The sequence below is a fragment of the Cynocephalus volans genome, chromosome 3 (assembly GCF_027409185.1).
Source record: "Cynocephalus volans isolate mCynVol1 chromosome 3, mCynVol1.pri, whole genome shotgun sequence".
NCBI classification, from domain to species: domain Eukaryota; kingdom Metazoa; phylum Chordata; class Mammalia; order Dermoptera; family Cynocephalidae; genus Cynocephalus; species Cynocephalus volans.
The window spans coordinates 84,378,810-84,403,538 of record NC_084462.1 but is presented as its reverse complement, the minus strand read 5'-3'; the positions used below and the strand labels follow the sequence as shown (position 1 = coordinate 84,403,538).

At 37.2% G+C, this 24,729-nt stretch overlaps 1 protein-coding gene across 2 annotated transcripts in view; it reads left to right on the top strand.

Moving 5' to 3' along the window:
- The window catches only part of UNC13C (unc-13 homolog C), a 568,114-nt gene that overhangs the window by 311,199 nt on the left and 232,186 nt on the right, over positions 1-24,729 (top strand). For both annotated transcript variants that reach the window (XM_063089570.1, XM_063089569.1), the window contains one exon: positions 19,826-19,959. In XM_063089570.1, coding sequence (XP_062945640.1) covers positions 19,826-19,959 — 134 coding nt within the window. The remainder of the gene's footprint in view (positions 1-19,825; positions 19,960-24,729) is intronic.

The window sequence follows — 24,729 nt, the reverse complement described above, 5'->3', positions numbered from 1 at the left end:
TAAAGTGACAAGTTGTCTTCCCCTTCCCAAACACCCAGGGTACAGTGGTGAGATAGAAATAGTGTAACAGCAATAGGCATTTCTGTTCAAAAAATGGGAATGGGGACAGGAGACATGTAACAGTCATTTGTTCATAGAAATTCTGAAATCTAGCCAGGAACATGTTGCCAGTTCTTCATTAGGGCCCAGTCCTGCTCTCAGGGGCTGATCATCCTTGACTGACTGGCTCTTGGCTTTATTTGGGGCTCTTGGCCTTGGCCTTGAGTCATCCATCCTGTCCCACAAGAAATGGTTTACGATTACAATTAAGTAGCCTTCTACCCTGTTTAATGCCCAAAGAAGTTTGGTGAGTCAAAGACTTCTTTTCATTTCATACAGACTCAAATCCTCTCAGTCAAAACTTGATATATTTATTTCAAGTATCTTTGGACATTCCATTAGATAAAAGCAACAACCATATTTCTTTGATATGGACCTTCTCTACCTGTAGTGGATTGAGTTATGTCCCCCCAAACTCATTGAAGCTTGAATTGTGTACTCCAAGTTTTATGTATTAGAAACTTAGCCCCACTGTGACTGTTAGGAAGATGGGAAATTCTATTATGGCAATTGAAAGTTCATTTGAAAGGTTGAGGCTTGAAGAGGTGGTTGGATTGTAGGACAGTGCAGTAGTGAATGGTTTAAAAATGGTGGTCAGGAGCATGGTTCTGAGGGCTTTAAAAGAAAAGAGAGGAGAGTCTGTGTCTCTCTCTCTCTACTCTCTCTGCTCTGCCATTTCACAATGTGATACCCTGCATCACTGTTGCCACCACCAAGACCCTCACCAGATGTGTTCCCTGGACTTTGGACTTTCTAGCCTCTGAAACTGTAGGCAATAAATTTCATTTTCTTGTAGGTCACCCAGTTTCAGGTATTTTGTTATAAACAGCAGAAATGGACTAATACACTACCTTAGGTTAAAAGTTATAGGACTATGGGACAATGCACATAAGTTTCTTGGAAACCATACCAGATATACCTTAAATATTCATGAACCTCTTAGAAACCTTCCTATGGACCCAGACATCTTACAAGTTCTTAGAGCCGTACTGACAAAGCACCTTGGATTTGATACGTTCCCTGAAGCTACATCTTACATTGAGAGTCTTGCTTTCTGGAGAGATTGAGGATGAGAAAATATTATTTTTGAACCCAAGAAGTCCTGACTCCTTTATATTTCCTCTGAATTCTAATTGAAAATGATCAGTTTGTTTTTTAGCTTATCTCACCCTCCAGCTGTATCTTATTCTACATGGCTGTGTTCAAACATGTGGCACTGTCAGCATTCCACCAAATCCACCAGTTTGCATTATATTTTCTACGTTTCACACTTATTGCAGGTGACAGTGTTGCCAAATTTTCCCCACTGAATAACAAGATTCACCTTTTATCTGTCCTAAAATAACAATTTCCTCACTGTACTTCAAGTTCTCACCAGATGTTCTGTTTTCACTATCAATCGTTCTGAAGCCCTTCAGCTTCTGCCCTCTACCACTCAGTCCCAAATCAATGCACATTTTAGGTTTTTATTACATTAATTCCGCACTTCCAGTCTCAATTTCTATTTCAGTTATTTATTTTTGAATAACAAACCACACCCCCAAAGCCTAATGTTTAAAGCAACAGCAATAGCTTATTTTGCTCACAATCTGCAGTTGGGGCAGTGTTGTGTGGTAAGGCTGATCTCTGCTCCATGCGGCTTCAGCTGATAAGGCTACCCTGAGCTGGAGGACCTACTCCCAATAAGGCTTACTGACATGGCTAACCAGATCTGTCAATTCTTCTCCACATGGACCTCTCCATGAGGCTTCTTGGGCTTCCTCACAGCATAATGGCTGTTTTTCAGAGCAAATGTCCCAAGAGACAGGAAGTGGGAATCGCCAATTTTTAAGGACCTCAGTCTGGAAACAGACATAGGTCACTTTTGCCTTATTCTATTGGTCAAAGTCACCCATATTCAAGAAAAGGGAATACAGACATACCTTTCTATGGAAGGATAGTCAAAGAATATGAAACTATTTTTAACCCTCCACAGTAGTTTAGCTAAGTACCCAAGACTAAGGGAAAACTGATTTGGTGAACAGCTTTCCTGTCTCTGCCACAATGTAGAGCCTTTTAAAACTGTTTAGCCTTTTAAACAATAAACATATATTTTATTAACATCCTATCAAGTGCCCAAAACTTATTGTTTTAGTCCATTCAGGCTATTATAACAAGATATCTTAGACTGGTTAATTTATAAGCCACAGAAATTTATCGCTCACAGTTCTAGAGGTTGGGAAGTCCAAGATCAAGGCACCAGCAGATTCAGTGTCCAGTGAGGACCTAGTCCTCATAGAGAACACCTTCTTGCTGTGTCCTCACATGGTGGAAGAGGTGAGAAAACTTCCTCAGGCCTCTTCATATGGGCACTGGTCCCATTCATGATGGCTCCACCTTCGTGACCTAATCACTTCCCATAGGTCCCACTTCCTAATACTACTGCACAGGGAATTAGGTATAAACATAATTATATGAAATCGGGGATGGGGGTACAAACATTTATACTGTAGCACTTATGGATTGTGTTTTCATCTCTGTGAATTTAGTTACAGTCATATAATCATAGAAATGTATATTTAAAAGAAACTCAGAGGGTACATGGATGATTTTTAGATACAATAGTTTAGAAGGGACTTCTTGTACAACACTCTCTGAAAGGGGTGTTTCTATGTGGTATGCCTCCAAATGCCTGGGGGTTTATAACATTTGGAGACATCTGATACTTAGAAGATTTTCCTTGTGTTGTACTAAAAATCTTCTGTACTGAAAAGTTTACTCACAAATACTAATATTATTTCCTTGACCATACAAAACAAATTCAATGTATCTTTCAATCCTTTCTATACAAAAACTCATCATGTATTTGAAGTTGGTTTCATGTGTTTGAAACTGCTGAATTTGCTATCTTTGGTTTAAGCACTATAGCTTCTTTTAAAGATGTGATATCTTAGGGCCGAGCCCGTGGTGCACTCGGGAGAGTGCGGCGCTGGGAGCGTGGTGACGCTCCCGCCGCGGGTTCGGATCCTATATGGGAATGGCCGGTGCACTCACTGGCTGAGTGCAGGTCACGAAAAAGACAAAAAAAAAAAAAAAAAAAAAAGATGTGATATCTTAAATGGACAATAAATGCCAGCCAGATATGATGCATTGCATTTTTCCTTTTAATTTAAACTTAATTTATGTAAAAATAAAAGAACAAAACTATTAGTTTATCCATTAAAACTTTCATATGCATCTCTCTGGGATCCTAACAAAAATCTTGTTAATTAGGTAGAGCATAGACCATAAATGTAATTAAATGTGAGTATTCACCTATGATAATAATAAATATCTGTTATTAAGATATTCTACAAATATGATTCCTAGAATTATCAGAAACATAGAATTAGTATATCTATCACCATTTCAGTATTAGGAATCCAAAGTTTGAAGAGACTAATTCTTTGCCCAAATTCATACAATACATTAATGGTAAGCTGATACCAGAATATAAATTTCTGATTCTCAGTTCAGTTGATTTTTTTTCCTATTTTACTGTGAGGTTACATAATTTGTGTATTTAAAAGTTCACATTTAGAATTGTGATAATTTATACTTACGTATAGATTGCTTAACCATGTAAAGAGTCCGTTCAAATTCCAGGAACCATTTAGAGCTGTTAAAAGCCACTTAGAGTGTCTAAACACTTAAAAAATGTAGTTTTGGCAATTTAAATGTCAAGATACCTCTGACTTATTGAAGCTTAAAGGACCCAGTGAAGATTCTTTGAATATTCTGCTGTAATAAAAGTGAAATATTCTACTATATGAAAATTCCTTATTTTTTCTAGGTAGATTAATGTATTTTTAATTTTCAGTAATTACTCTTATTTAAGACCACTAGTTTTTCAATTATTTTGTTCTCAATTAACAACAGTATATTAATTTACTTGAGAATACCAGTAATTTCCTAGTGACTGTTAATTTAAAAAGTAATGTTTGCAAAAGGATCTAGCATTGGAATGTATCAACAGCTGGAAGGGATGCCACATAAATATCCAGTAAAATATTCTGCCTCATCTTAAGATCAGGGAACTGTATGTAGTTGGACATTTGTCAGATGTAAAGGTGAAACTGAAGCCTTTTGTTATCCTGACAGAATGTAAAATGGAGCAAAGCCATGACTGATATTGGGATCTAGAAGAAACTATATCACTCTTCTTCCTAAAAAATGAGGCCTATTTTAACCTGACTTAATTACAAGTTAGTAGTAGATTCTTCCTATGTCGATGAGGACTTCATAAAAGCAGTGCTGTGTATATAAGTCCAGATTCCCAGGCCATATTGGCAGTTATCCTGATTTGGTAGATCTGCAACAGGGGTTGTAAAAATCAACTGTCTGTCGAGAGTTTCAAGATGGCAGTGGCTGCGGCGGCTGGCGCGGAGTAGCTGAGGTGGAAAAGGCGGCCACTGGGCCTCAGGCAGCCGGGAAACTTGTGGACCTTTCTCTTGCCATCTCTTAAGGGAGGACTGCTGCTGCTGGCCGGTCGTGGGGGGTGACCGCCACTTTGCCCCCGGCAGGAGAGGCTGCCTCATTTACAGGCAACAGCTTTGAAGTGTGGAGCAGGAAAAGAACTGTTTCTTAGATGCAAAAGTGAGTCTCTAAACAGGGAACACGGCGCCAGGGCTGCTGTGGATGCAGACAGGATCCCGGAGGCCGGGGCCGCGCTGAAGGCGGCCAGCTGCCCTATTCAGGATTCGAGGTTTCAGGCCGGCATTAAAGAAGATTCCTGGGAACGCCGAGCCGCGCCGCGACTGAACAGCCCGAGGCGGCAGCGGCCGCGAACAGGGAAGGCGACAAACCAGAGACAGAGAGTGAACACCCGACCTGGCACAGCCCTGTGAGTGACCCTTGATCCAGCTCTGTTCAGGGGGATTACGCCCACCCGGCTCCCGCCTGCATCACCAGGCCACTCACCGCCTGGGGTGGCCTCCATTTTCCCAGGTGCAGGGAGCTCCGCCCGGCTCCACCCTCACTGAGCCTTCCCACTTGCTTGGCCCCGCACGGGGCTTTCTGGAGCCTGCGGGCCGGCCTCCCCTCCCACTCCCTCCGCGGTTCTCTGGTGGGGCTGGTGGCAGGGGGCGTCCCCGGCCAGTGTTGGGAGGGCAAGGAAGTACGGGCGGGCCAACTGTCACTCCACCACACCCTGGAATCCGGCCCCCAGTAAACTTCCTGTTACTGGGAGGCAGATACCATCTCTGCAGCCACCAGTTCGGAAAAAAGCCTAACCAATGTCTGGTTGGGAATAGCGTGGTACGAGAGTTCCCAGGTCCACTTGAACCTGCCGGAGAGCAGGCTGCAGGTGGGCGCTAGATTCGGTCTATGCCGGGGGGATACAAAGGTGAACAAGTCCCGAGAAAGATCTACACAGTGCTACAAAGGCACCCAGAGCGACCGGTCGTCTGTGCCTAGCAGAAACCTGGTAGACTTCCTGGGCGAGGCGGTGCCGAGCAGGGTCTTGAAGGCCCAGCTGATAGAAGACGGGCACAGAAGACATGCCCCAGCCCAGCACAGTGTGCAGAGTGAGGAGACGTGCGACCTGGGAGGCAGAGACTCGACAGAAACCACACACCCGGTGGGGTCGCCACTGCACGATCCAACAGCCTGGGCCAGAGCACACGGAACAGGGAGAAGTCCTGCACAGGAAGTGAAAGCTCAACAGAGATCACACACCCTGTGGTACGTGATCCACCAGCCCAGCAGAGTCCAAGCTGACCAGAAAGGTGGCTCCCTGGAGAAGCCCAAGACCCGAGGCAACCACACACACAAGGCACTAGAGGCCAACTGAGCAGTCACGAAGGGAGCCATACGAAATTGGCAACCACAGCAACATCCTAGTTAGTCATTACTCTCAAACCAGTGGTCTGTGAAACCCCCTGCCACAATGAATAAACACCAAAAAAAAGATACCAGAAATACAAAAAATCAAGAAAGTACACCACCAAAAGTTAATAAATCTCAAACTCTAGATCCTATAGAACAAGAAGCCCTTGAAATAACTGACAAGGAATTTCGAGTGATAATTCTAAGGAAACTGAACGAGATACAAGAAAACTCAGCTAGACATCATGATGAAACGAGAAAACTATACAGGATCTGAAAGAGGAAATGTACAAAGAAATCAATGTCCTGAAAAAAAATGTAGCAGAACTTGCTGAACTGAAGAAGTTATTCAGTGAAATAAAAAACACAACAGAGAGTTTAACCAGCAGGCTTGTCGAAGTTGAAGAGAGAACCTCTGAACTTGAAGATGGGCTGTTTGAAATAACACAAGCAGACAAAAAGAAACAAAAAAGAATCAAGGACATTGAAGAAAATCTGAGAGAGATATCAGACAACCTCAAGCGCTCAAATATCCGAGTCATGGGTATTCCAGAAGGGGAGGAAAATGGAGATTCCATTGAAAACATATTCAACAAAATAGTGGCAGAAAACTTCCCAGGTATAGGAAAAATCACAGATCTTCAGATCCAGGAAGCTCAACGATCTCCAAACGTATTCAACCCAAAAAGGCCTTCTCCAAGACATGTCATAGTCAAATTGGCAAAACTCAGAGACAAAGAGAGAATCTTAAAAGCTGCAAGAGAGAAGCGTCAAATCACCTATAAGGGAGCCCCAATCAGGTTAACATCAGACTTTTCATCACAAACCCTAAAAGCTAGAAAGGAATGGGATGATATTTTCAAAATACTAAAAGACAAAGATTGCCAGCCAAGAATACTCTACCCTGCAAGGCTATCCTTCCGAAATGAGGGGCAAATAGTATATTTCTCAGACAAACAAAAACTGCGGGAGTTCACTACCACAAGACCACCCTTACAAGAAATCCTCAAGGGAGTACTGGGTTTGGTTCCTGAAAAATAACTACCACTGCCATAAAAACCTAAGAAAAATCTAAACCCGCTTGTACAATAAAAATGGCATTCATGAAGAGAAAACAAGCTAACAAAAACACTATCTACAACCTAAGGAACCAACAAACACAGAAACCAAACAGTAAATCAGAAAGCAAGGAAAAAAAGACACCTAAGACAACCAAACAACCAATAAAATGCTAGGAATAAATCAACACATTTCAATAACAACTCTTAATGTAAAAGGCTTAAATTCCCCAATCAAAAGACACAGACTGGCTGACTGGATCAAAAAGGAGGACCCAACTATATGCTGCCTACAAGAGACCCACCTCACCCATAAAGACTCACACAGACTAAGAGTGAAAGGATGGAAAAAGATTTACCATGCAAACAGAAAAGAAAAACGAGCTGGAGTAGCTATTCTTATATCTGAAAAAAAAGACTTTAAACTAAAAACCATAAAAAGAGACAATGAGGGACACTACTTAATGATAAAAGGACTGATCCATCAAGAAGACATAACAATCATAAATATGTACGCACCCAATGTTGGAGCAGCCAGATTTATAAAACAAACGCTATTAGACCTAAAGAAGGAAATAGACACTAATACCATAATAGCAGGGGACGTGAACACCCCACTGTCACTATTAGACAGATCATCTAGGCAAAGAATCAGTAGAGAAACACAAGATCTAAACAAGACTCTAGACCAATTGGAATTGGCAGATATCTACAGAACATTCCACCCAACAACCTCAGAATATTCATTCTTCTCAGCAGCACATGGATCATTCTCCAGGATAGATCACATATTAGGTCACAAATCAAGTTTCAACAAATTCAAAAAAATTGGAATTATCCCATGTATCTTCTCAAACCACAATGGATTAAAACTAGAAATTAATAACAAAGGAAACTCTGGAAGCTATACAAACACATGGAAATTAAACAGCATTCTACTTAATGACATATGGGTCCAAGAAGAAATCAAGCAGGAAATCAAAAAATTTATTGAAACTAATGAAAACAATGATACATCATACCAAAACCTGTGGGATACTGCAAAAGCAGTATTGAGGGGGAAATTTATTGCATTAAATGCTCACTTCAGAAGAATGGAAAGATGGCAAGTGAACAACGTAACACTTCACCTTAAAGAACTAGAAAAACAAGAACAATCCAAACCTAAAGTTAGCAGACGGAAAGAAATCATTAAGATCAGAGCAGAACTGAATGAAATGGAAAACCAAAAAACAATTCAAAAGATCAACGAATCAAAAAGTTGGTTTTTTGAAAAGATAAATAAAATTGACAAACCATTAGCATGGCTAACAAAAAAAAGAAGAGAGAAGACTCAAATAACAAAAATTAGAAATGAAAAAGGCGATATTACAACTGATTCATCTGAAATACAAGGAATCATTCGAGACTACTATAAACAACTATACACCAACAAATTTGAAAATCTGGAGGAAATGGATAAATTTCTGGACACACACAAGCTCCCAAAACTGAACCATGAAGATGTAAAAAATTTGAACAGACCAATAACAATAAAGGAGATTGAAGCTGTTATCAGAAGGCTCCCAACAAAGAAAAGCCCAGGACCAGATGGATTCACAGCAGAATTTTACCAAACATTCAAAGAGGAATTGACACCGATTCTTTACAAACTATTCCAAAAGATTGAAACGGACGCAAATCTCCCAAACTCATTCTATGAAGCAAACATCATCCTGATACCAAAACCAGGTAAAGATATAACCAAAAAAGAAAACTACAGGCCGATATCCTTGATGAATATAGATGCAAAAATCCTCACTAAAATACTAGCAAACAGAATACAGCATCACATACGTAAAATTATTCATCACGACCAAGTGGGATTCATCCCAGGGATACAAGGTTGGTTCAACATACGCAAATCAATAAATGTGATACACCATATTAATAAACTCAAACACAAGGACCATATGATCATCTCTATAGATGCTGAAAAAGCATTTGATAAAGTTCAGCACTCATTCATGACAAAGACCTTCTATAAGTTAGGTACAGAGGGAAAGTATCTCAACATAATTAAAGCCATATATGCCAAACCCACTGCCAATATCATCCTGAATGGGCAAAAGCTGAAAGCTTTTCCTTTAAGAACAGGAACTAGACAAGGATGCCCACTCTCACCACTCCTATTCAACATACTGTTGGAAGTACTAGCCAGAGCAATCAGAGAAGAGAAGGAAATAAAGGGCATCCAGATTGGAAAAGATGAAGTCAAACTGTCCCTGTTTGCAGATGACATGATCCTATATATCGAACAGCCTAAAACCTCTACAGAAAAACTGTTGGAATTGATAAATGATTTCAGCACAGTAGCAGGATACAAAATCAACACGCAAAAATCAGTTGCATTTCTTTTCTCCAATAGTGAACATGCAGAACAAGAAATGAAGAAAGCCTGCCCATTTACAATAGCCACCAAAAAAATAAAATATTTAGGAATTGAGTTAACCAAGGAGGTGAAAAATCTCTATAATGAGAACTACAAACCACTGCTGAGAGAAATTAGAGAGGATACAAGAAGATGGAAAGATATCCCATGCTCTTGGATTGGAAGAATCAACATAGTGAAAATGTCCATACTACCTACCCAAAGTGATATACAAATTCAATGCAATCCCCATCAAAATTCCAAAGACATTTTTCTCAGAAATGGAAAAAACTATCCAGACATTATGGAACAATAAAAGACCACGCATAGCCAAAGCAATGCTGAGCAAAAAAAAATAAAGCTGGAGGCATAACACTACCTGACTTTAAGCTATACTACAAGGCTATAATAACAAAAACAGAATGGTACTGGCATAAAAACAGACACACTTACCAATGGAATAGAATAGAGAATCCAGAAATCAACCCACACACTTACTGCCATCTGATCTTTGACAAAGGCACCAAGCCTATTCACTGGGGAAGGGACTGCCTCTTCAGCAAATGGTGCTGGGATAACTGGATATCCATATGCAGGAGAATGAAACTAGATCCATACCTCTCACCGTATACTAAAATCAACTCAAAATGGATTAAGGATTTAAATATACACCCTGAAACAATAAAACTTCTTAAAGAAAACATAGGAGAAATACTTCAGGAAATAGGACTGGGCACAGACTTCATGAATACGACCCCAAAAGCACGGGCAACCAAAGGAAAAATAAACAAATGGGATTATATCAAACTAAAAAGCTTCTGCACAGCAAAAGAAACAATTAACAGAGTTAAAAGACAACCAACAGAGTGGGAGAAAATATTTGCAAAATATACATCTGACAAAGGATTAATATCCAGAATATATAAGGAACTCAAACAACTTTACAAGAAGAAAACAAGCAACCCAATTAAAAAATGGGCAAAAGAGCTAAGTAGGCATTTCTCTAAGGAAGATATACAAATGGCCAACAGACATATGAAAAAATGCTCAACATCACTCAGCATCTGGGACATGCAAATCAAAACCACACTGAGATACCATCTAACCCCAGTTAGGATGGCTAAAATCCAAAAGACTCTGAACAATAAATGCTGGCGAGGTTGTGGAGAAAAAGGAACTCTCACACATTGTTGGTGGGACTGCAAAATGGTGCAGCCTCTATGGAAAATGGTATGGAGGTTCCTCAAACAATTGCAGATAGATCTACCATACGACCCAGCTATCCCACTGTTGGGAATATACCCAGAGGAATGGAAATCATCAAGTCGAAGGTATACCTGTTCCCCAATGTTCATCGCAGCACTCTTTACAATAGCCAAGAGTTGGAACCAGCCCAAATGTCCATCATCAGACAAGTGGATACAGAAAATGTGGTATATCTACACAATGGAATACTACTCAGCTATAAAAACGAATGAAATACTGCCATTTGCAACAACATGGATGGACCTTGAGAGAATTATATTAAGTGAAACAAGTCAGGCACAGAAAAAGAAATACCACATGTTCTCACTTATTGGCGGGAGCTAAAAATTAATATATAAATTCACACACACACACACACAAACACACACACACACACACACACACAAAAACAAACCGGGTGGGGGGGAAGAAGATATAACAACCACATCTACTTGAAGTTGATATGACAAGCAAACAGAAAGGACATTGTTGGGGGAGGGGGGAGGGAGAAGGGAGGGAGGGAGGTTTTGGTGATGGGGAGCAATAATCAGCCACAATGTATATCGACAAAATAAAAAAAATAAAAATAAAATTAAAAATTTAAAAAAAAAAAAAAGAAAAGAAAATCAACTGTCTGTCTAACAAGCAACCCAAGTGATTCTGATGTAGATGATACAAGCACTGGACTTAGAAAAACATGGAAAACAGAGGAGGAGGAGGAAGAAGGAAAAAGCAGTTTTAAATTTAGTCTAGTCTCAAATTTCGCTCCTCAGTGTTTCTTTTAGATTCTCTGTATAGGTTGCAATTCACCTTTTCCCAAGACATGTTTGGTATGGACTTTAAAAGCCAGTTATACAACAGATCAGGGCAATTGCAACATAGACTCTGTCCTAGCTCTCCCAGAAAGGTAAAGGTGCCACTGGTTTATCTGTGGTGAAAGTAAACTATGAGTTCCATGGCATGGCCAGAATACTAAGGGCTAGTCATTAAGTATATGATTAAGATCCAGCCAATTAGAGAATCCAGGTACCCAGAGATACTTCCGTATCTCTCCCATTCATGGACAAAATTTAAGTAAGTTACCATATGTCAGTAAAATTCAGTGGCTGAAGAAAGCAACTCTGACAGTGGCATTAAAGACTAATAGTGGAAACAACCTTTGAAGTAGGTGGATCAAAGTTGATGAAGTTGCAGACGGTCTGTATAAGGGATGGAGTGAACTTTGCCAAAGGCAAATTTAAAAAGTAATGGAAAATATTGGCATCATCTTAAAGCAAATGCCTCATTTATATTAGATTTTAAGCTACATCAGGAAACTTCTTAAGTTGTCAATCAAAAACTTTGGTATTTCCATTTAGCAATGACTCTCAAACTTTTTAATTAGGGAGAGAGGTAATAAGCCCTATTGATAATACCTTCATTTGCTTCACTATGCTTTGGCACACAAAATATGATTCTTTCCCACTATCCAACATGAGTAATTTTATTATTAGGAGAAGGAAGGTAGAGTGAAGTAGGCTCTCTTGAGAATATTACGTTTTCAAGGTCTGGGTTTTCTGATTTTTCTGACGTTATATGACATTGGATGGACCACTTTAAACTATCTCAGGCTTAGGTACATCATCTGTAGAATGCAGAAATTGCAATAGATATTGCAATAGATGTTGTCTGCAGCCTTTTCAGTACTATGGCATGATTAAAAAACAAAGAAAAGAATGCTGTGGGTGGAACTATGAGCTGTTGGCAAAAGTCGTGAAGAAGCGAGGACAAAAATAATTTGCATTTACTTATACATTCATTTTTAACTTCTGTATTTCTTCCTCTTTTATCTTGTATGTGGACAATCTCCTTGATTTTACTCCAGATGCAAGACCCTGGAATCTAGTCACTGTTTTTGTCTGAGCTGACAAAGCAGGGATTATAGAACTCTCTGGTATGGTGGCTAACTAGCTCACATAAATCACACATACATCTTAACAACTCTTCTTTTCATTTTTCTCCTTCCACTAAGTGAAAGCCTCTACAAAATATTTTCAAATATTGTTTTTTTTTATTTCCTGTCCATCCCTTCACACCAAAAGCAGAGAGTCATGTCATTTTGCTTAGGTGTAATTGATCAAACAGTGGGCTTTAACCTTCTAGGATTACCAAGACAAGCAATCTTAACATAGTCATTCTGGACACCATCATATTATTTTGATGGTTTTCTATTTGGGTAAGCAGAGTAGGCAGTCTGTGAAGATCTGAGAGCTGAAATCCCTTGATCTTCCTATTGTGTTCATATCTGGTTCAACATAGTGCCCCAAATTGAACAGAATTAAACCAACACTAGTTGTGAGAAGCAAATGAAAGGCCTGTGGTTATAAGAACAGTAAGGATTAGTAACTCTCGTTGAAACCTTTGGGACAGTAGGGTGTTGGTGATAAAACAATGACAATTAAGAACTCTCTAAACCAGGAGGAAATCAAATGGCTTAGAACCAGACTTAGACTAGACTGACAAACCTAGTTCTAAAGCAGTCTTTCTATTCATCATCCTGGCCTACAGAACAGAGCCACCAATAGACTTTTTAGTGATGCTAATGCCCCTCTCAACAGCACTATCCTGGTTGCACTGGTGAATGGTGTCTTCTCTGGGCCTTTCTGAGGAACATAATCATCTAGTGGGTCTAGCTATTGTGCCTCTAACTTTCAAGTGAGTGCTAAGCAGTGATGCCAGTTAATATCTCAGGAAGTGCATGGGGATTCCACATAGGCAGCTATAATTTTATTCTCTGAAATCTTTCCTTCTCATTCAAGATATGTAACTCAGCATAAAAATTATCTCAGTATGATTAGTGTGAGGTGATGATTGACATCAGTGTCTATAAACAAAATAAACAGGTTTTGGAGTGGAGGCTAAAAAGGACAAAACAAAGCTATAAGTTTTAAAACATGGTCTACATGTTTTGCTTTCAGTTAAGAAGAGGGAGGAATTAAGGCAACCCGTAGTTTACTCATATCTAAAATGAGAATAATGATATTTGTCTTTAATATTTGGAAATAAATGAAGGCCACCCAAATGAGAACAAATAAAGGTTATTTATTCAGATCTTGCCACCATGACTTGAATTTGGCAGAAACTCAAAGGCAGGTAGGGAAGTTGGAAAGCCTTTATGGACAAACAGGGAGGGCTTCAGTCGTGATATGATTAGAGGCTGTTGGCATGGAGTCAGCTAAGTAGAAGTGGGACATCCTATGTGTTTGGTTTGGGGAGCAAATTTGGCTGTCTCTGGTTGGTGCTGAGTTGGAAGTAGGGGCAAAATATAAGAAAGCTGGCAGCCATTGTCCAAGCCATGACCATTCTGGGCCAATTGCTACAGAGATTGTGGTTTGGCTACTTGGACTGAGTGCTACAGAGATTGGGTCAGAGTTCTGTCACATACGGTCTAGCCATTGTTTATATATTCAGTCTTCAAGGTTAATGGCATTTTTGTGAGGATTGAACTTAGAATAAGTTGAAAAGATGCCCCTGTTGGTCCTCTTGGAGGGGATGGAGATAGTCTTAGGCAGTAAGTGGAGAACAGCAGTATCTGCAAGAGAGAAGCAAGAAGGGTGGCCCCACTGATGTCAAGAACGACCCAACAGGTTTTCTTGAACTCGGGAAAAGGCATCTAGAGAAACTGTCTTCCTGAATCCTGTCTAAGTGTAGTGAAGATAAATGCACACCTTTTCTTAGCTAATAAACTGTTCACATGGCTCTTCACAAGGATCTTAAATCCCCTGAGCATCTGAAACTTTATGTTCTGCTTCTAAAACCAATGACAGAGTTCTCATTTTTTACATCTGTGAACTGCCAGGGCTAATATTTCCTTATCTCAGAAGTATGAGGAGGTAAACAACCAACTCAGAGTCATAGAAAGTTGCAAATACATTATAAAAGAGCTATCTAGTTCATGGTTTGATATTAATTTGTCTTGTGACATTTTATCACATTTTAAAGATTATTTCTTTTTAAATATTCAGGTCCACCTCTATCTCATTTTCTTTTTTGATGTCTTTATATTCATCCTGTCCCAATTTTTCAAATTCTTAGCATCATTAAACCTTGTTGCCAAGACCTTTAATCATTGCTTACCTGCCTTGAACTAAAGCCATCTTGCTATGCATATTGCAGCAGTCACCTACTTACATGCACACATAAGCACACAAATTTTGTAAGTACTGTTCAGAGATGCCACAGCTTCATTATTTTACCTGAGGAATCATTTTCTTTGGCTCTTCTAGACCATATAGATCTAGAGCCCTTCACCTAATCTCTATTCTTGCCTTCCACTCCCATGACCTGAATGCCTAAACACAAACATCCTACTGACCCTGTCTTTTGCCCATCTTTTTCACTCCCTACTCCCTCTAGACTTGTTCCTCTAATTTCCCTCCCATTTCTTTTCTTCTTTCCTTCAGACCAAAAAACATATTTGTTCTAGCACTTCAACTATTCTTGTCAAACATTTAAATCTCTCTCTTTTTTTTTTTTTTCCTGCTTTCATCGTACACTCCAGTTACAAGTCCAACACTCTGTTTCCTTGGCTTCTAGATCCAGTACTGGAAAAAACTCACGATGATCCAAAGTAGTACCTCTGTAAGTTCAGGAACCTACCCTCACCAGAGCTCTCAAAGCTATTTGGTATTGCCACTCTGGTCCAACTCAAGGTTCTCTCTTATTCCTTACAGGTGCTATTTCACACCTTTACAATTTCTCCAGTACCCTGTCCTACCCCCTCTTCTCTCTGGTTGGAAATATGTAGCTGTCCTTTCTCACCATCAGCAAGACTTATTTGCAAGACCCTTTATCATCTGACTCAGAGGAAGCTATGTTCTTTATTTATGCTTGAAGCTAATCCTCCTACATATACTCTGGATCCCCTTCTCTCCTATTTCAACAGGGGCCGCTCTCTCCCACCTATGCCTCTCTTTTATAAATTCTTTATAAATTCTTTTTTTTTTTCATTTTTAGATATTTTCCCCCCAAGATTTGATCTGTGGTGGCATTATCCTTCCTCTCCTTGAGTAATCTTACATACTACATAACTTCAGCTGCTGCATATATCCTGGAATTCTTCTATCTACATCAACCATTCAAAATGCATTTGAAACTACAGACTGGTCTACCTAATTACCTTTTGGATAGTTCTCCTTGATTTCTCTCTCTCTTTTTTTGTTTTTTTGTTTGTTTGTTTGTTTCTTCAGCAACTGTTCAATGAGTTCTACCAATTTTACTTAACTTTTTTTTTTTTTTTTTTTTGTCATTTTTTCGTGACCGGCACTCAGCCAGCGAGTGCACCGGTCATTCCTATATAGGATCCGAACCCGCGGCGCGGCGGGAGCGTCGCCGCGCTCCCAGCGCAGCACTCTACCAAGTGCGCCACGGGCTCGGCCCTTACTTAACTTTTTCATAAGAGTGTCTCTTCCTCTTTACTAAACTTGTGCTGTCAAGTCACTTCAAACACAAATGTAACAAATACTTGCTTGTTTAAAATCTTTTAATGATCCTTAACAAGTTTGGTTTAAATGCATACTCTTTGACATAACACACAATGTCCTTCGGGACTCTCACATTTCTCTAATCTTTAGTTTACCAACATGTTCAGAGGAATGCTCATCTATTGGAAAGTTTTACAAGATGAGGTGGGAGAATCAGAAGGTAGAGGAAGACTTTACCAAGTTCAAATACATTTAAGAAACTGATGTTCTAGTATTAGCTCTTACAGAAGTGGTCCTCAGTTGGCCTCTGGACCAGCAGCACCAGCATTACTTAAAGGTCATTATAAATGCAAATCTCAGACCTAATCTTGACCTGCTAAATCAAGAACTCTGGAGGTGGGGCCTAAAAATCTGTGTTTTAGTGAGATTTCCCAGGGATGCCAAAATACACTAAAGTTTGAGAACCACGATCTTAGAGAATAACAATGCACATTAGCTTAGGAGAGTTGTCAAGAAGTCTGGAAATAATCTAACTTCATTTAAGGAAATGTTTTCTTAAATTATTCGAGTGTGGATGCTGTGTGTGTATCAGTTATGTGTATGTGTGATACTCACTAACATTGGTAGAATTAATATTAGAGAAACACATTTTGTCAAAAGCTGTTGTAGCCCATCTTACTAGTAATTCTTCAAATACGCATTTGTCATGTGCATTTGCACTTAAATGTCCTATCTTTGCATTTCTCCACCAAATATCTCCCTCCAACTCTCTTCTGGTCAGCTTTTTAGAGGAGGTATTTCACAGTTATATGCTCATTGAAAATACATGGAATGTCACAAAAATATTTCACGGCAACTTTAAAAGTGTTGCATAAAGTCCTTCTGACATAAAGATATCTGTTATTTCAATACTTCTTTTGCCTATAATGATTCTCTCTATATATTGGTCTCTTTTTGGTGGAATATGCTCATATTTTTTACTTGGTATCACAAAAGTGTAGTGTACATCTCATCAGTTTGTCTATATAAGCTTTCCTGTAGTGAAATAACTTTTATAAATATGACCACTGAGAAGCTTTCTTCAGCCTACTCTATATCCTGGCAACTTTCCACATTCAAATATTCTCTCCCTATTACACCTTCACAGATTTTCTTTCAAGTCTCTTTCCTCAATAAGCTATTAAGAAAATAATTATTAGCCACTATTATAATAATCACTATAATTACAACTGATCTGTCATATTTTTATAAATGTATTATAATGTTATTTGTTTGTTGTTATTAATGACTTTATAATTACTATATTTTTATGATAAATATTAATTCATAAGGGTTTTGGTAAATATAAATACACTTATTATTAGTTTTTCTAAATTTCTACTACCATTACCTTAATTTTTCCGATCATAAAGTCAAATACGCTAGTAGATTTCTAGGGTATATTAATAAAGTATTACTCAGAAAATTTTAATTCTTAAGAAACCAAGTAAATATTACAGCACACCTGATGGTACCCCATTCTTTTAGGCACGCAGTATAATAAAATGTAGTACTATAGTAGGTAAAGCCTGATTTATGATACTGTTGTGGTATCCTATGTAAAAACTTAATGATTCAGCATCCAGTTTGGTTTATGCTGAAGCAACATACAGAATTTGGTGCAAAAAAATGGCAGCATCAATAATCCTCTATTGTCATAAAAAAGAATGATGGAAGGGCAATTCGTGACACCTAAGGGACTTTGGAATTAATGCTTACTCAACTGCTTCTTTCTCTTTCCATATCACTCTTTGCAGAATGATAAGTGGCTGTGATGTTAGACATATCATCTATAGTAATTTTTTTTCATTTAATCCCTCACTTAAAATGTAAGACATGTAGTTTGGCTATGTACACATCATGATGATTAATGATCATATTCTAATATAGTCCACTGTGACCATCAGAACTAATTTTATTTACAACCTTCACAACTCACCAGGTTCTCCAGATTCCTACATGCTTCATAGAGAGAGAAATCTATTGAGTTTAATATAATATGTAAATAATTACATTATTGTGACAATAATAAAGTCCTGTTTACAAAATAAATATAGATTTCAATAAAAATTTTAACTTAAAAGTCGGCAAAGCTGGATATTTATAAGCTTGTATTATTGCCTTTTTTTTTTTCTAAAAGGAAAAAAAAAGATATACCTTGATATATCTTGGGAGTTGAAAGGGGAAACCTACCAAGGAGTTTCAAGTGGTTCTCAGGGATCAGATATACAAGAAGATTCTTAAGACCTTTTGGAGCTTGCTTATAGTTCTTGCTATGTGAAGTCATTTATGTCAGTGACTAATTTTGTGACCATTTGAATTTAGCTCTGCAAGTTTTAACATCTGTTGCATTTTGAACATATATATGTCAATAGCTTTTGTAAATACCCTAGGGAAGCACACATGCCTAAAGGTTCATTATAATCTGTGTGTGGAGGTCTCTAGTGGTAAATGGATTTACTATGGGGCTATATTTTAACTTAAGTGATAACAATAGGATGATGACTCATCCAAATGCATGTTTTGATCAGCACTGGAAGTTATGCATATACAACCATTCAGCAGAAGGTGGCTGATCTTCTGGTCACAGAATACATGGCAATTGGATATGATAATAGATGGGGCCAAATAAAATCTAATACACATTTTACATCAGAGTCTTTGAGTTTCCTAAGCAACAAATTGAAGTTTTCAGATATCCAGGACCTATAAGCTTGTAAATGATTTAGCAAAAATAGTCATAGAAGCCATATGCTTCCCACTTATGTGTATACTGGAGCGAAAGTTATCTCTGCCTATATTATTTTGGCTAATTTTAAAAAGTAAATGTAGAAGTGTCTGAGAAGAATACCCACCAAAATAACCATAATAACTTATCTGTATGCTGGAAAGAATTATGTATATTGAGTATGAAATTTATATGCAAAATCTTCACGATTGTTATTGTACTCTGTTAACCTTAAAGTAAATTCAGATGATACCTGGTCACATTCTGCTTTCTAGAGGTGAGAGTTGAAGAATTCAGGCAGTGTGGTAAAGTGAGAAGAATTCAAAGATAATTTAAATTAAAAATAACAAAAAGAGGTAGACTTAACAAAATTTGCGAGCAGGGTGAGAAAGTTCCCGGCAATTCATGTGGCATTTACATATTGTAAAATTTTGCAGTACTTACTTGGTAAACAGGTAGATTTAAGCTCTGCATACTTACTACCAATGTGACTTTGGACAAAATATTTAGGCAGAATACATTTTACACACACACCCACATTCACACACGCACATACACCTTTGTACACATAAAATTCAACCTCTATCCTTGAAAGAAGCCACATTAAAGGGATAATTTCTACAAAATAATTTTAAGTTCATGAACTGTAATAGTCAAAGGGAGGGAAAACCTCCATTTCAGAACGAAAACACGAGTTATGGAAGTTAAACCCCCTCTCTCTCCCCAAAAAAAGAGTGATTAGATGTACAAGTCTGGCCTCTGTGACTTTATCCTATATGATGCCATTCATTGAAGAAAAGAACCTGAGTTTAGTAGCTTTGGCTCACATGATCTAAGAGTTTTTCCATAATCACTTTAATCTTCCTGTTTAGCAGTGACATCTAACTAAAGTCATCCTATTTAACCTTTTCTTTTGCATGTTATGTGACCTTGTGAGCAGAGTAAGAAACAGGACATTCCTCGGGAAGATCAGGGACCGACCACCAAGAATTTGGATTTTTGGCCCCAACTTATTACACTGATGGTCACTATTATTGATGAGGATAAAACTGCCTACACGCCCATCCTGAATCAGTAAGTACACCATTTTGGAAATGAATGGATTTTATTCCACTAAAGTTAAAAATGTATTTATTTTATATAAAGTTTATACTCTCATGACAATGACAAAGTTTTCCAAAAGTAAGCTGTAAAAACATAGTATTTTTCCTCTTTTATCAGTAAATATCAATTCAGTGATATTATACATTTTTAGTTTGAGCCTCATACAGTGTGATTCTTTGGATATGGAGACAAATATTTCCCAATATTTGGTTTTTATTTGATATAAAAAGTATTCTTTTTTTTCCTGGTTTCTTTCATAAATATCCCATTGTCTCAAAAGAAAAAAATGTGCACCTCTCCAAAAAAAAAAAAAAAAATTAAAAAGAATGCTAAAGACCTATTTCATCGTGGCTTTTTAGTAATAAAGTTTTGTCAGAAAAACCTGCTTTCAAAATAACTGTGCATATTGGATTTAACAAATTTAAATATTTAATAGAGCAAGTCCTTTCCCACAAATTACAACCTAAAGTCTGTGCCTCAAAGATAAGGAAGATGGATTAAAATTTATGACTGTTCTAGAAGAATCTGTAAAAATCATCATCTTAACAAAATGCCACTAGCTATGAGACCTTGGGCAAATTATCTAATTTTCCTGGGTCTCAGTTTTCTCCTATATAAAATAAGGACATATTATTAGGTGGTTTCCAAAATCTAATCAAATTTTAATGTTGTACATTGGGGTTTTATTTCACACCCCCATGTTGAAGGCCATACAAACAAAATAATAGCAGACTGCCAAGCAAGCACTTGCAATCTGATCATTGGAGAGGGTATCCTGACAATATATTAAGACCACCCTAAATGATATGCATACCAGAAATAGCAGAAATAGACAAAACACTTAGTAGAATGTGAATATATTCAGACTTACTATAGAGATCTGGTTTAACTATTTCTTATTCCCTATACTGGTCAAGACAGTTATGGTCAAAGTTTATGTTGAATCCAATTAAAATTCCAATTACAAAAGAAATAAATCTAAATATCCCAATTTTCACCCTTTTCTACCTCTGAATCACCCATTTTTACCTTCCCCAAATTCCTCCTAATTGTGGAGAAAGTGGTCTCATCTTTGTTTGATATGCGACCAATGTAGTATCAAGCTTGCCTTTTCACTTTCTTCTTTCTTTTTCCCCAAACCAAATTCTTTTCTTCCTGATGGCCTTGGTGTCTCCTGATCACCATCTGAGAGACTTTACTCTTTCATTTTCTTGTTAGGAGGAGAAAGTCTCTCTTAATCCCTGACGTGTCCTCATCTCATCATAGGTCCTGGGAAGCCCTTCTCAGATCTCTGACAGCTTTGTGGACTAGATTTGTTTTCTCATTCACTCTTCAGGCCTTTCTGGAGGTCAGAGTAGTTTTCCTAAAGATCGGAAAACCAATGACTGGCTTCAAAACTGTGTCTTTAGGCTGGGATGGACCATCTGATAAATGACTATTGAATGAAAACAAACACCTGCTAAGAAATGTAAATCAAAAGTTATTTAAAGCGATTTTCTTTTTAATCAAATAAATTCCTTACATTTACCAAGTATCTTAAATCAGAACATGACCAGTAAAAGATACATTATAAAATCATGGAATATATTAAAATTTCCCAGATTTACTATTCATCTTATACCATCAAAAATATACAAAGATTTTAGTTGACTTTTTGTAACTGTGTTAAAAGAAGTGAAGTAAATTTATTTAGTTATTTATTTAGTTATGGCAAAAATAAATTTAAAATTATGAACTAAATTGAGCTAAGTATAAAAACGAGCAATGACACAAGGAAGGGAATGTCTTTGTTTTGTTTTTAATTTTGCTTTTAATATCAGAGTTCAGAGCCACCTTTTTCTATAAAACTTAGCCCTAAAAAACCTGGATATCTTCTCTCTGTGTTTGGAATCTGTGTTTTATCATTGCGTTTGCTCAGATTTTGAGGATGCTCTAAAACTTTTTTGTTTACTGAAGATCATTCAATTTTGTTTCTCACTTAATTTAATTTAATCAAGTGAACTCATCTGGAGATTGAAGTGTGATCTTAGTAGCCAATATTGCATTTATATAATTTGGTGAGATTTTCATTCACATCTGTTTCTTTATTTGCATAATGTGTCATTGTATTTAGGCTTCATTAATCATTTCATTGTTTACTCAGGCTAGTGCAGTGTTTCACAAAGTAAGAAATCCAAACCGCCAAGGTTGGGATCATATCGGCTACTGGTTGGGTTTGCAGATTCTGAGCCCATTCCTAATCTATGCAGTCAGAAAACCTGAACAGTACAGAAATCTGCAATATTAATAAAAAATCCTTGTGTGTCTTATGTACATTAACATATGAGGGCACAGACCAACCTGTGAAGGACATCTCAGTCTAAAACAAGTTTGGGTTTTATTTTGAAGGCAATGAAAACTGCATAAATGATTTAAAAATATAGGACATTTAAAAATATCTTTCAATGTAATCTAGGATTAAGTGATATAAATAATCTACTGAATAAAGTTTTTATCATTATCTTGATTTTGAGGAATCATTGTGAGCTTTTGCTTATTCAGATTTGATAAGTTTGTGTTAATTATGGAAGTAACCATGAGGAAAAATCTTACTTCTCTTTTGTTCACCAGTATATATCCAGGCATATATTTGTCGAATGAATGAATCAATTAAAGTAAATTATATATGTAGCTGGTATCTGTTCTCCCTATTCATACTCCATTAATTCATTAATGGATTTGAGTATTGTTTTGAGGACATTTTTCTCAACTTTTAAAAATTATATTTAATAAGTAGCTTTTGAGATGCTTATAGAAATTTTACTTTTTATGGAAATTGAAAAATATTGAACAGAGTAGATTCAGGTATAGGTCTCTCTCTTTGTAACAGGTTTATTGAGATATAGTTGAATAAATAAAACTGCACATATTTAAAGTGTATGATTTGATTAGTTTTGACATATGTAACTAGCCAAAAAACCATCACCACAATCAAGATAATGAAGACGTCCATCACTCCAATAAACTTATTTCATGTTCCTCTTGCAAACTGTTCCAACCAACGCTCCACCATCCCCAGGCAACCACTGATCTGCTTTCTGATACTATGAATTAGTTTGGAAAGTTTATTATTATATGTGAATGTAATTATATGTTATGTATACTCTTTTGTCTGGCTTCTTTCACTCACTACAACTATTTTGAGATTCGTCCATGTTATTATGTGTTTCTTTTTAATTTGGAGTAATATTCCATTGTACAGATTTACCACAGTATGTTTATCCATTCATTTAACAATCAACATTTGAATTTTTTTTAAAATTAGGTGGCTATGAATATTTGTGTATAAGTCCTTGTATAAATCTATCATTCATTTCTTTTGGGTTGTGTGACAGGTATGTGTGTGTTTAATATTTCTAAAAATTGCAAAATGGCTTGCCAACACTTGGTATGATTAGTCCTAATTTTAGCCATTCGAATAGGCATACATTAGTATCTAATTGTGATTTTAATTTGTATTTTCCTGAATCTTAATAAAATTTACCGTTTTTTATGTGCTCATTTGCAATTCATATATCTTTTTTGGTGAAGTTTCTGTTCAAATTATTTCCCACTTCCAAATTGGGATGTTTATTTTATTATTATTGAGTTGTAATAGTTCTTTATATATTCTGGATAAAGGTCTGTTGTCAGAAATAAAGGTTGCACATATTGCCGTGGTTTATAACTTTCTTTTCCATTTTCCTACTAGTGTCTTTTGAAGAGCAAAGTGTTTGTGTGTGGGCATGAATGTGTTTTTTATAGTTTGGGCATTTTGTTTCCTATTTAAGAAATCTTTTCAATACCCATAGTTAACTTGCAACACCACATTTTATTTTTATTAAAAATATTATAATATTTACTTGTACGTTTTCATGGAGTATGATATGTTGTTTCAATACATGTATATACTGCACAATGATTCACTTAGGGTAGATAGCACAGATTTGTGCCCATTAGTCCACCACTTTTCCTCCTACGCCCTCTTTTGTCCCCACTTCTGGTAACCATTGTTCTACTCTCTACTTCTATGTGGACCACTTTTTTTTTTTTTTTTAGATTCCACATGTAAGTGATATCATTTTTTTTTTATTTGACTTGTCATGCCTAACTTTCTTCACTTAACATGATGGTTTCCAGTTCCTTCAATGTTGATGCAAATTATATAAACTGCCCTCTTAGAACTGCTTTTACTGTATCCCATAGGATTTAGTATGCTGTGTTTTCATTTTCATTTGTCTCCAGGAAGGTTTTATTTCCTTTTCAATTTCTTCTTTGACCCATTCGTTGTTTAGGAACATGTTGCTTCATTTCCATGTATTCATACGATTTTCAGTGTCCCTTTTGTTTTTGATTTCTAGTTTTATTCCACTGTGGTTGGAGAAGGTTTTTAAAAATTTGTTGAGACTTGTTTTGTGACCTAACATATGGTATATCCTAGAGAGTGTTCCATGTGCTGCTGAGAAGAGTATGTATTCTGTAGCTGCTGGATGAAATGTTCTGTGTATGTTTCTTAGGTCCAATCAGCCTAGAGTAGAGATTAATTCTGATGTTTTCTGGTTAATTTTCTGTCTGGATGATCTGTCCTTTGCTAAAAGCGGGGTGTTAAAGTCCCCAGCTATTGTTATATTGGAGTCAATCTCTCCTGTTAGGTCCAATAGTAACTGTTTTATATAACTGGGTCTCTGGAGTTGGATGTATATATATTTAGAATTGCTATAT